The sequence below is a fragment of the Drosophila obscura genome, unplaced genomic scaffold (genome assembly GCF_018151105.1).
Source record: "Drosophila obscura isolate BZ-5 IFL unplaced genomic scaffold, ASM1815110v1 contig_186, whole genome shotgun sequence".
Taxonomy (NCBI): domain Eukaryota; kingdom Metazoa; phylum Arthropoda; class Insecta; order Diptera; family Drosophilidae; genus Drosophila; species Drosophila obscura.
The window spans coordinates 8,169,115-8,182,646 of NW_024542774.1; the positions used below are offsets into that span (position 1 = coordinate 8,169,115).

The window sequence follows — 13,532 nt, forward strand, 5'->3', positions numbered from 1 at the left end:
AGTGTTGGTAATTAAAATTGCTACAATAACTAAATCAGATGAGCGGCGTCTCTGCCTCTGTCTCTGCTTTTGCAGTGGCCACTGCCTGCAGAGTGCGTTTGCTCTTGTGTGGGTGTGTGTGTGTTCATGAAAGGAACAAGTGAGAAATTAAGCAAATGCATGCCATGCCCGGTGGAGAGTGGGGTGTGGTGTGGGAGTGAGCAAGCAAATTTCGCAATGTTGTGGTGTCTGTGAGTGCGTGAGTGTATGCGCTTATGCTCAAGTGCATTGCTCCAGGCATGAGTGTGAGTGAATGAGAGAGAGCCTGGAGACTGGCAAAAGGTGTCTCTCTGGTTGCTGCTGCTGCCAAAACTTTTGCGGCGGAAGTACAGAGAGAGGCCAATGCGTGTTGCTTGTTACTGCGGAAGCAGCAATGCAAATTGTTGAATAATGTCAAGTGAAATTGCGTTTCAAGCGGGAGCATGATAAATGACTGGGGAAATGGCATGAACAGGCAAGACATGTTTGAATGGAATTTGCTGGAAGGAAAGACTTGCTCCGTTCACTCTCCCACTCACAGAGACATTACGTATGTAAGTATGAGTGTAGGTGCTAAATTTCATTGGAAGCACAATTATAAATAAAACCAAACAGAAACAACAGTTGCACAACCCGGAGAAAAAGAACAGAACCGTCATTACCAAGCAGATCAATGCAGTCAGCCAGCCCTCGGTGGACGGCGCAGTCAGTCCAGGCAGCGCTGCCGCAACTGCAGCTGCACCTAATGGGAGCACTTTTATTGTAAGCGCGCTCTTCCTTCACTCGTGGCTGGACAATACAGCAATAAAAAAAATAAAAAATACCCAGCCAAATACCAACTGAAAAAGACGGGAAAACTGCAGCACTCGCACCGCAGAGGCGATGCCCTACAAAACCAAAAACTAGACAAACCTGCGGGAATGATTTATGGTAGGCTTGAGCTCTGATCTAGGGCTTAATCGATATCCATATTTTGATTAACGCAACCAAAACCAACCAAGAACCAGGAGTAAGCAGGGGAAGAACAAGAGAGTGAAAGAGCCAAAGCGAAATAAAATGTAAAAGGGCAACCCGACCAGGTTGGGATGGGGAGACGTGCATAGTGCGGGAGCGGGAGACAAAAGGACAGGAGATGCAGACAAAGCAGAGACTGCTGTCGGGTCGGGTTGGTGGTCGCTCGGTTGGTCGGCTGCTTGGCTTGTGCGGCGGGGGGACATACACACACACGAGAGGGACAGACGGACCGAAAGTTGCTGCTGCTGCTGCAACAACAGGCTTCAGGAGGAGAGGAGAGCAGCGAGAGGGGCGAACGTGCCACTGCAACAACAGCAACGACAAGGATTACAATTCAAACTTGCTCGTCAGCCTTGCTGGCTGGCTGGCTGCCATGGCCGTGGGCTGCAGACGGGGGGAGGGGAGACAGCGAGAGCAAGAGCGGAATAAAGGAAATGCCAGAGCCAAGGAGGTGGGGCAAGTGGTAGGGGTAGGGCATCAAGGGATGCCAAAGCCGCGCCGTGTCGTGCCGAGCAGAAGGTGGCAGCAGCATTGCCAACAACAACAAAAACGACAACGCAGGCCAAGTTTTGCTGCTTCTATCCCCTCTTCCCCGGCTCCAAGCCATGCCCCACACTCGTTACCACTTCCATGCTCTTGCCTTGCCTGTCCTGTTGTTCCATCCTCTTTTACTCTCTCTCTCGCTGGCCTGGCCGAAGCTGCAGCCAAAGAATACACATGCATAAAAAATGTGCGGAAGAAAAAATTTATAAGTACATGCGTGTCTCACAGTTTGTGTGTGTGTGTGTGTGTGCGGGAGAGCGAGAGAAGCAGGGATTGAGTGGAAAGAGACTGGAGGAGCATCAGCGCATCAGAGGCTGCGGCGGCGGCGACGACTGCTTTTGCTTTTGTAAGGAAAAGGAACCTGCGGCTTCTGCTGCTCCCTCTGCGACTGCAACCGACGGCAAAATAAATGAGCGCAAAGGGGCCAAAAGCAAAGCAAAGCCAACCACACACACACACACCCCACACAGACACAAAAGCTCGAGCGACGTTTCTGCTTTTTGTTAATTTTCATCAGTGGAGCACACAAAACGGCAAATGAGTGAGTGGCGCAAGCCGCAAGCCAAAGGGGAAAGTGGATGAGAGAGGTATTCTCCCATACCATGATGGGACACCACGAAGTTCCTCAAAGTCAGCTTAATTGGCACTACGGAGAGCTTTTTTTCGGGCAGCTGATTGGGATTGTGTCCCCGTCGCTGCACGCGGCTCAAAAGCAATCCCAGCAGAGCAGTCGCCGGCACACGTTTCACCATGATTAGTTGGGATTTTAGTTTACCAAAAAGGGGCGACAGCGGCAAGACAGGCAGCGGAAGTGGCCAAAAAGAGCAAACTTTAAGAACCGCTTTAAAATTAAACATCTGGGAGAGTACCACTTAAAGCTAGAAAGGAACCCTCCAGAGAACTGCTTTATGGATCTGCGCTTCGAGTTTTCACTCTCTAGCTACTCTACTTACTCTGCTTCGAAGTGCGGTAATACACGTGCTAAAGCAGTCCCTAAAGCGAAAGTGCTCTACTCTTTAATAGCACTAGCATATTTTTGTCTCGGTCTAACATACAATTCCCTTTGTGGGAATTATTTATAATCCATACAAGAGAATTGACTTTCCACCATGCGCCGGGGAACCAGCGATTAGCGGAATCCTCATTGAATTTCTCTAACGCTGTAGGTACTCGGATCCCCATACAGGGGGGCTAGCTAGGGCTACAGGACTATCACAATTAGCAGATAAATACAAAACGGATGTCAACTCTTATGTATTCGATGAATAATTGACAGCTCTCTCCCCTTGCATTCAATAGCAGAGGGACAGAGAGAGAGAGATGGATGGTGTAGAGCGTGTTTCCAAGGAACGTATCTCAAGTGAATCTAATGAGCAGAGAGCCACGCCCACGCATCTGGCAGATACTGCATCTGTGGCAGCAGCAATGGCAGCGCCAGCGCCAGCTCATCCAGCGTTAAGCCATGCAAATTACAACAATTTCCCGTACACCGCACAGAAATAGATACAGAATGTGTATCTGCATCTGTATCTGTATCTGCCTGCCAGTTCTAATGTATCGCACAGATGCGAGAGTCAACCAGAATGAGATGTGAGTGCCAAGGATGGTGACAGCATCGCCGTCGCCGTTGCCGTTGCCATTGCCGCTGCCGTCGCATCGTCAGCGTCTCAGCAGCATTGCATTTGTATAATTTGTACAATAGTGAAGAAAATGCTCGCTGCGCAGATACAGATACAACAGTTGCAGATATGTACATATGTATATGCCACATACACACACATACACACATACAACAACACATACGATGATACGTGGAGCATTGAAGCAGCAGCATCAGACGGTGGGGAGGAGAAGCACAAAGGCGACATTGCAAAGTTTTCGCTGCATGCCGATGGAGGAGGCAGGAATGGAAGCAGGAGCAGAAGGCACAGAGGCACAGAGGAGAGGGTGACTCTGGCGTAGCGACACGAGCAGGGTTCTGGTCCGGGACTCAGTTCGCTCGCGCTTCATGCAAGCAGAAGAGAAGTGCCTGGCCTGGCACTACACTAGTTAACACAATTCAAGGGTTCGTTGGATAACTGTGGTTCGATGAAATGGAAGCCGCAAAACCCAGAGCCAAAGGGATATACAGGGTATCGTATAAGTCTACCTCTAACTTATATTTGTTACGCACTGTACATGCTTATGGGATTGATTATTGGAGAGGCCCCCACCTTTGTTGGACAGGACAGTATCGCTGTACATGGCGAGCAACAACAACACACGTGTGGCATCTGGGATGCATATAATTCGTTGCTCGGATAACGGCCGCCAAACTAAGGACCACGAACAGGATCAACAACGGACCTGGCTCCACCGCCTCTCGTTTCTCGCTTCTTCTACATAGTTTCCCCGCCCTTCTCCTGGGCGACACAGCACTTGGGGAAAATGGGTGCCACGAAAATGCCGCCACTTGTGCGCTCTGGTAATAAGGAGGATTCAATAGATGACGACGACGACGAGGAGGAGGGAGACGGCGATGGAGAGGCTGACGCTACCTTTTGCCCACCCATACAGAAATAGAGCGAAACAGAGACACACAGATAGAGAGACAGAGAGAGAGAGAGAGAGCAGACAAACACACACACACATATGCTAGGGCCATGCTTATGGGTATGGGTGTGCACATCCACATAATGAAGTAGAGCCACCACGAGGGTTGCCCACTCACCGAGCACCCCAACTCCGTCCCCCCACACCGCCCCCTCACGAAGAGCAAGCAGTCGCATGACCAAACACCCAACAAAAAGCCGCAGCAATAACAACAGCAAAGGGAATGGGGAATGGACAGGGGCAGGGGCAGGGGCAAGGAACAAGGGCAAAAGGAAGAGCAAGAGCAAAGGTTCACATTTAGCTTCGTTTTGTCAGCCGAACCAACAAGCCGAAGGAGAAGAAAGAAGCAGACGAAGCCAAAAGGAGATGGAAGAAGGATGGAAAAAGCAGTAGGCAGCAGAAGAAACAACAGAAATAGCTGGGAAATAACGGAAATATCTGTCAACTTAATCTATAAATGAGCATTAACATTATGTATACTTATGTTAATGATGTTCAGATTAATTCAACAATTATTATTCTTATGAGGCTGGGAGTCTCACAAAGAGATTCAAGAGAATCATAGCCGGTTCCTTGTTCTGGGATTAAAGGCGTTGAATTAAGCAAACACCAAGGACATGTCCAATATATACCCCCAATCAATGGGTCTTAATTTATGCAGGGTTCATCGAAGGCATGCAACAGCCCATACATACTCCACCCATTTCATGTATAAATTGTGCAAATATTGTATGTAAAGTTTGTTGATTGACAACCCAACAGGAGCACCACCAGAGCACCAGCCCATCATCGCAGTCGCAGTCGCCGTTGCCTGCCAATCGCCAGCCGAAAGAAAATTCAATTAAAAACAAACCAATGAAAGAATATTTCGTAATACAAAAATACATACATACATACATAAGTCCAGCAAATAAACGAGATAAACCCGAGGGAAATGAGAGAATTTCTGCCACAAAGGTTCCATGAAAAGCTTAAAGCCCCAAATGAATGAATATATGCAAACTCTTGCTAGAGTTGCTTCCTAGAGTTACAAACATTTCACAATAGTTAGAATACCCCTTTGCTGCAGAAATTGGACCCTACCGGCTCAAAGGCAATTCCACATCCATATTGGCTGTGGCAAATGAGTGGACAATGCCACATCGATTCGGATAGAGGTCTGAGGAAGCGGGCAATGCGCAGCACCCATCTTTTGCATTCCAATTTATGATAGTGTTGAGCCCTAACCGTATTCCTGGTACCTCTCATTCTGCTGTTGCTCCTGCTCCTCGTCCTCCTGCTGGACACCCTTTCCACAACTAATCCGAACACAAACGGCATAAATTCAATTACTGAAAATATATCCAAAGTGCAGCCCAAAACAACAAATTCAATTTACAGCTATCCTGCCGCCCAAATCCATTCCAAATACCCCCCCAAAGAGAGAAAGATAGAAAGAGAGAGAGTAATCGGGCTACCTTCTGCTCTCTCCCCTGCCGACTATTTTTTTTACAGTTTGAATTGTGTTCGAAGAGTGCCATTGGAGGAGTGCATGGTGTCGGGTGGCCAGAGGGACAAACACAAATAAAATGTCTGCGTTCGTGTGTTTGCATTACAAAATGCAATCGTTGGAGCCTCCACCCTCCACCCTGATACGCACCACTGTGACAGGCACGAACCTATCCCACCTTCTATCCCCAGCCCAATCCCAATCTGCGGGCAGCCATTCTCCCCAATCTCCGCCCCTCTGTACACGTCGCCTCTACCCATTTGACATTCAGTCAAGCCTGTTCGATGTTTTTGTTTATAAGCTTTTGGTTTTTCTCTACCACGTCAAAGGGACCGAAGGAGGCATCTTCCATACTATTTTGTACAATATCTGCACGTATGCTTGCATCAGAACCAAGAGACCAGTCGATATGCTAGTTCCTCAATTGTTCATTTATCTTTCATAAATATTCACTATTAAGATCGATTTATTATAAATATTTAGGTTCAATCGAAGTTTCAGCCAGATTTGATTCCATAGGGTATCCAAAACTGCGACTCCCGAAGCTATCCTTTTCTGCTGTTGCTGTTGTGGTCGCTACTGCTTGCTGCTGTTTGCTTTACTGCTCTCTGCCAATTCGAGCTTCGAATACCGTAGTTCTCGCTTATCTCTTGGCACTTAAGCAGCGCTGTTGCTGCTGCTGCTCATACTGCTGCTGCTGCTGCTGCTACCCCCAGCCTGTGCATGGCATCGTTTCGATTCCAGTTTGATTTCGTGGTCCTCTGCCTCTGTCGATGAGCGTCTCTTGAGCATTGTGGAGCCTGCCTGACTGCCTCCTCAAGGTGCAATATTGGCAACGGGAGACACACACACACACTCGAAGATCTCTCTCTGCCCACACACGCACACGTGTAATTGAAAGACAACTCCACCTGTTCCTGTCCTTTTCTCTACCTCATGGCCCTACGCCCACTTTCCACCTTTTTGGTTCCTGTTTTTTAATGCTGTTTTTTTTTTGTTAGCATGGAGGAGCGGAGCATTTGTCGCCATTTATCTACACGATTAGAAATCGATTTTATGCGATTCCCATATAATATTCAATATGAAATGACAAACGGAATACACAAGAACAAAAGTACACACATGGGGCCCTGTCGCCAGAGAGAGAGAGCAAAAAGCAGAAAGAGGAGCAGTGTACATAGTGTATGTATGTATGTGCTCTCCTCTCATATGGATGTGCCGTTATAATGATTTATGTTAAGCTTATTGGCAGGGCACCCACCCACACAAATACACAAACACACTCAATGTTGTGGGGAGTGTGAGTGCATGTATGTATAAAAGAGGAGTGAGCGGGGGAGAGATTGAAAGGCAGAGAGAGAAGGGCTCAATCGAAATCGATTTGTGGGCAGGCAACAGAAACAGCAACTGCGGCAATGGCAGCGACATACATATATCGTCCCCCAACTTCAGGCGACCTTTGCTCTGCTGCTTACACTTAGCGAAAAAACGAGTTAGTGTACTGCTTGCAGTGATCGAACAAATTGTAGGAGGAGGGAGCGATATATAGAATTATGTGTTTAAACCGGAAGCAGCGCACTGCTTTAGGGAATGCAGATAGCACTGATGCACGGATTTCGATCAAAATAAGATGTGATGTGTGGGAACAGACTACTTAACTTATCCACAGGTAATGAATTGAATATCTACTGATTATCAAAGGGAAGACGGCCATCATTATTCCACCTGTCCCGCTCAAGCCACCAATTATCATTAATCAACCCACAGACGAAACGGTGCCTAATTAGCCATGGACGAGAGCTCAGGTTAACTCTCGGATATTTGCTTTGATTACGACAACTTTGATCGAATCCGTAATCGAACGGCTCTGCTCTCAAGCTCCCAAGCACTACATCCACACACACACACAAACTCACGCAGCACAGCACTCATACTCAAAAGCAATTGATTAACAACTAAAAGTTCAAAAGGCAGCAATTAACATTTGAGAGAAAAACAAACGCAATGAGAAGGGATGGTGCGGCAAGGGGTAACAATATGCTTCGTCACTTTACAACGAAGTAGACGAGGTGCAAAAGAAACGTTGAAAAGAAACGAGCGGGGGAGAGGGCGAAGGGTATAAAACAAAATCCCAAAACCCAATCCACTTGCCTTCCTTTTTTCTGCTTCTTTTTCTCTTTTGTGCGGGCCCTATGTACGTGTATGTGTGTGTGTGTTTGTGTGTATCAGTGTGGGTCCACGACTCTAGTACAAAACTAGCCACCCCACCTTCTGCTTCCCACCACTCCATCCAACAGCAAACACAATTTATACACACAACTCCCTCCTTCTCCCTCACCACACCCCAGCCCAGCCCCCTTCAAATGGGCAAAAGCCATTCGTGCGCAAATCTCAAATAAAAGCGCGCAGAACGCGACGTCGCTGCCTTTGGCCTCTGCCTCTGCTACCGCTGCTGATGAATTGTATTTGCACGAGGCCCAACGCACACACAAACACATAGCACATACATGCGGACAGGGCAAGAGGAAAAAAAAGAAAACACAATATAAGCAGAAAACAAAAAATTAAAGCAAAGGCAAAAACCCGAATCAGTTTGGGACTGACTCCTCTCTCCAGTGTCTTTGCTTGGCTCTGCCGCTGCTTTTGTAGTTGTATTTGTGTGTGTTTGCCTGTGTCGTGTGCCACTGTCAACCGCCGCAGCCGCGTCGAAGTCAAAGCCCGTAAAAGAAATACAACTACAAGAAGCAGAGCAGCCAGCAGCAGCAGCAGCTTGGTGAACTCTACTCTGCGACGCTTCTTTTACTTCTTCTGCTACTCATTTTATTGTTAATACCCTTGGAGAGGGTATATTTCTCAGGAGGTGATTTGGGCAGCCATCTACGACTATAGTCCATAAATCTTTTATTGAAACACAGCTTCTAGAAGATAGCTATTTTGTAGGGTATCAAACTGTAGGGTAGGACACCAAAGCTGGCTATGATTGCTATGAAGAAACTGTTGTGTGATTGCTGTGAGGTGTGGGTGGGGTGAAGTGAAAATCTCATAGCAGCGGCTCGATGATGATAGGGGGTAGTAGTGGAATCCTCTGACAGTATTTCTTTTCCAGAACTCCAAGCGTAATTTGATTCTGTTTTGTCGACTTGCTTATATCACCCCCTCTCCTCATCCTCCCAGACTACGCCACTGTTCCTTTTGTGATTCGTATCTTTTGCCGGTTCATACACACACACACACATACGCACCCATTGAAACACTCAGAATTCGATCCACAATTTAAAGCTCAAGTTCGATTCCTTGGTAAAAAAAAAAAGCATACCTGTGTCCAGTTTAAACGCTTCTCCCCCCCCTCCTTTTACGTCTTCTCAGCGACGCGACGCTTATCGTTGATTGACTTTTGCCTGCTGCCGCCCAATCATTTATCACCCCCACACACACACACACAGAATATACTCTACTCTTCTTCTTTTTCAAATTAGGTTTGATTTTAACATTTGTGCAAATATTACATTCCAATTTTTTCACGTTTTGCACACACAGCCACAGACACGGTCACACAAACACACACACGCTCAACGACGGGAAGCAATTTCTTTTTCTTTTTTGCTTTTGCTTTACTTTGCCTTTTTCTTGGACGATTTTACACGCTCGCCAAAAAATGTCACTGTTCCACCCGCACACGCGCAATTTCACGTTTTTCTTCAATTTGCTTAAAATAATTCTCGAAAAAAACTCATAAATCGCGCGCGAAACGCATATGTGGATCCCCACATTGTGAATTTTTGCGCTAGAGGTGTCAAACCAAAGAAGGCACTATCGATAGTATCGATATTTTACTGCTAGCCTCTACTATCGACGGTTTTGCGACTATCATGATAGTATCGAGCTACAGTCGTTGCGCTTTTGATATGTTTGGATTGGCTGCTATAAAATACGCAGACACATTTGTAAACAAATCGACATGTGGCATCTAATTTTTACAATGGACAAGTTCCTAAAAGGTTTCAATGGGTTTTTAATAATTATTTGAGCCCGATACTATCACGATAGTATCGATTGTTTTTTTCAAAACATTCAACGTTGATATTCCTCGAATTTGATATTCCCTTTCATATTACTAGATAGTTGGCCCTCTCAGCCGTTAACAATTAATTTTATCCAATTCCTCAATAAATTTTGTTGAGAATTGGCTAGTTATCAGAATTCGTTTTCATTAGATTGTTTACATAATAAGGTTCAAACAAAAACAACATAAAACGAATGTGAGTCGTTTTTGTGGCGTTGCCAGACTCGTGCAATTCGTAGTTGCTGCGGGCTGCCATACCATGATATTTTGTGATATGAAATTCGTCAATTTTGATGTTCAGTTTCATATTACTAGATAGTTGGCCCTCTGAGCCGTTAACAAATAATTTTATCCAATTCCTCAATAAATTTTGTTCTGGATTGGCTATTTCTTAGAAGTTCTTTTTATTGGATTATTTACATAACAAGGTTCAAACAAAAACGGCCAAAGCATAAAACGTAAATGTTGACTAAGTGTTGCTGGTCAACCAAGTTTCTTCTATGCGTATGGACTTTTGTATACCTTATTTCTTTTAATTAATGTTAAATGTTTTGTTCCAAGCTCCATTGAAACATTATTTATGATTTGATCCCAGATTGACATGGTTTTTACCTCTTAATGCATATGTTTGTGTCTTATATATACATTTATGCCGGTCCTGATACCTATTATTGGAACCCGTGAGCTGCAAAATTTCGTTAATATCTTGAAAACAGAGACAGTAGTTTCTGCATTAATTGGAGCCTGAAATTACAAACAATATCTCAAGTCCATAATATCCATTTTCCCAAGGTATGCAGATTGTTGCTCATTCCGTGCCAAAGTTGCAGAACAATGCTGCTAATTCATTTCCACATGTTGCTGAATTTTTTCCCATACAAATCAAATGTATCTTACGGGAACGCGTATGGAATGACGCAACAATGAATCTTCATTCCATACGCGTTCCCGTAAGATGCATGTTTCTCACACCACGAAAAGTCACCACGAAAACGCTCTCTTCACCTCTGAAAAGAGAGCAAATTTTGAAAAGCCACCACGATTTGAGAGCGAATAATATCGATATTTTTGTACGATTAATGGAGTTTGGCGGTCGTTTTTAAAAGAATCCTAATATATTAAAAAATATATTGGAACTTGACTAAATAATATACCGTAAGTATTCTGAAGGACACGGCAAAATGCGTTGATATTCCTCGAATTTAATATTCCGTTTAATATTACTAGCAAGCTAGAGACTCTAATTAAAGAACATATAATTTTATCCGATATATGAATAAATTTCCTACAAGATTGGCTAACACTTTTATGATAATAAAATAAGGTTTAAACAGAAAAGGTTAACAAGAGGTTTATAAACTTCAGGGAATATGCACGGCGAGGTAAGGTTCGTGCCCCAGTCCAAAGAGAGCTATTTACGATCTCCCGACTCATTTTTGCGTTTCCATGGATGGAACGATTTGGCGGTAACATCCGGATGTTTTGAAAATAGCCTTTGTTCTTAAAAAATTATATTTAACAGATTGGTGAAATTGATGAAATATATCGTTATGTGTATACCGAAATACCACAAATATTTGATCAATTTGGCTCTGGAGTTTTGGGATTAACAAGTCTTTACTTGATATATTTATAATATAAAATAATATATTGGCCCTTATTAATCAGCAACCTAGAAATTAAACGTCAACGGATGCACGGCAAAGTAGCCTTTGCTCTTGGTCAGCTGATTGGAGAGCCGCACCAGATTATTGTCGTTGTTCACGAAATTTCCGCCCAAGATCTCCGTGCAGAGGGTCTGTACCACATCCCGGCCCTGGGAGCAGATGGCGGTGGCCGTGAGCAGCTCGTGGTCGGCCAGGGGCAGGCCGATGCAGTAGGAGCGCGAGGCACGCGCCGTACTGGCCCACATCGCGTAGATGGTCGTTGAGATCTCGGCCAGACGTTGCATCTCGCTCTGGCGCTCCACCACTGCGTTGCCGTGGCGGGTGAACATCAGCTCGACAGCCATCTGGAGGCGGGCCACCGACTGCTCAATGCATTGGGCTGCCGCCTCCAGCGAGGGGTGCACATGCTCGGACAATTGCATCTTGGTCTTTGGGTTCTCAATGCTGGCGGTCTGCAGGAACTTGCCAAAGATGTGGCCCGGATGGAAGAGTGGATTCCTGGATTTACGCACACCCGAATTCATCGCTTGCTGTGGGAAATAAAGGACCAAGGGTAAATCTTTGCTTTTACTTCGGAGGGCAAATCCATTCGAGATCTCACCCCCGCATGCTGCAGTCCTGTGAGGGCAATAAACATGCTCAACGTGTCGATGGATTCCCCCTGGGTGTACAGCTGGGCGGCATCCCTCAGTCCCAGCTCTGTGGACTGGCCGCTGTGCAGGCTCTTGGGTCCAACGACGCCCAGATTCTGGGAGGCAATCGCGTACAGCTGCTTGAGGGTGTAGTACTTGGTTATGGCACTCTCCAGCGTCACGTCCTGGCCCTGGAACTCGTCCAGCAGTCCGGCGGTTAGGTACAGCATGCTCTCCATGGCATACACCGAGCACATGGCCCGTGACAGGTGCACGCGAGTCATCTCCAGGTCTCTGCAGAGGTGAAACATTAGTAAGAGTCATTGAAGATGAGATGCGTTCCCATCTGGCTGCACCACTCACTTGATCTGCACCCCACACTGGGTGGTGTCCACGCTGTATTGGGTCAGCTCGTTGAGCAGCCGCTTGGCCAGGGAGAGACCGACAAGGCTGCTGCGCAAACGGGAGGCCCGCACCAGTTTCTCCGAGAGGCGATTGCCGTCGTGTGGTAGTCCTACCACATGCTCCTCGCCCAGCTGTACGTTGTCGAAGTGAACACGCCGCATCTGGGTCTCTCGGCAGCCAATGGTTGCGTGCTGCTCGCCCAGCCGAACGCCAGCCTGCTGGGAGTCCACCAGGAAGATGGTCGTGCCACGGCCCAAGGATCCGGGAACGTTTGGCTGCTGTGTCTGGGCCAGCACCAGGAAGAGTTGCCGTGCACCAGGAGCACACACCACAAAGGCCTTCTCACCGTTGAGCAGCCACGAATTGGACTCTGGCGCGAATGTGGCGTGTGTGCTGAAGTAGTCGTCCTCGGGCGGGGTATACTCGTAGATGGCCTCGGTGGCTATCAGCTGTCCAGTGCCCAGATCGGGTAGATACCTCTGCTGCTGTTGTTGGCTGCCCACCTCCCGCAGCAGGTCCACGACCACGCGATGAGCATGCAATCCCAGGCCCACGCTGGTTGCCGTCGAGTCCGGCTCGCTGGCCATCAAACTGGCGCTCCAGCCATAGCCCCTGCCATCGTAGTCGATGGGCACATTCAGGCCGTAGAGTCCGAGCTGTTTGAGATTGTCCCCCGACGTCTGCTCTGGCTCCGTCTCCTTGGACTCGCTGAAATAGTTCTTGAGGGCCAGCAGGGCGTTCTGCAGCTGGGACATGTCCTCGCGGGGTATAACCTCCGGATAGGCCAACAGCTCCTTGTCCACGGCCCCAATGAAAAAGTTCTTCACCAGCGGTTCACGTGCAGGCAGCTGTTGTTGTTGCTCCGCTGCCTCTTCTATGCCACCCGGCTTTTCGCTGCCACTGGCCGCCGCATCCTGTTGCTGTGGATTGAGGCTCGATGTGGTGGCCCTGCTGCTCTTGCCGCGTATCAGCAGGGTACTTCTATTGTATTTTAGCAATCTCGCGGCACCAGAAAAGACCTGGGATCGAATCATTTTCGTAAAAATTGTAAAATTAGGTAATATGGCAATGGTGGGAGCGATCAGCTGTGCGTGCTCGAAAACACCGTT

At 47.0% G+C, this 13,532-nt stretch overlaps 1 protein-coding gene across 1 annotated transcript; it reads right to left on the bottom strand.

Moving 5' to 3' along the window:
* Nucleotides 1-11,312: 11,312 nt before the first annotated feature.
* Nucleotides 11,313-13,516, bottom strand: LOC111078251 (complex I assembly factor ACAD9, mitochondrial). The gene is made up of 3 exons (XM_022372834.2): nt 12,382-13,516; nt 11,988-12,312; nt 11,313-11,916 (listed from the first exon to the last, which is right to left on the bottom strand). Exons 1-3 carry the CDS (start codon nt 13,455-13,457, stop codon nt 11,392-11,394), a joined length of 1,926 nt encoding a protein of 641 aa, XP_022228526.2. The 5' UTR covers nt 13,458-13,516; the 3' UTR covers nt 11,313-11,391.
* Between the last annotated feature and the right edge of the window lie 16 nt (nt 13,517-13,532).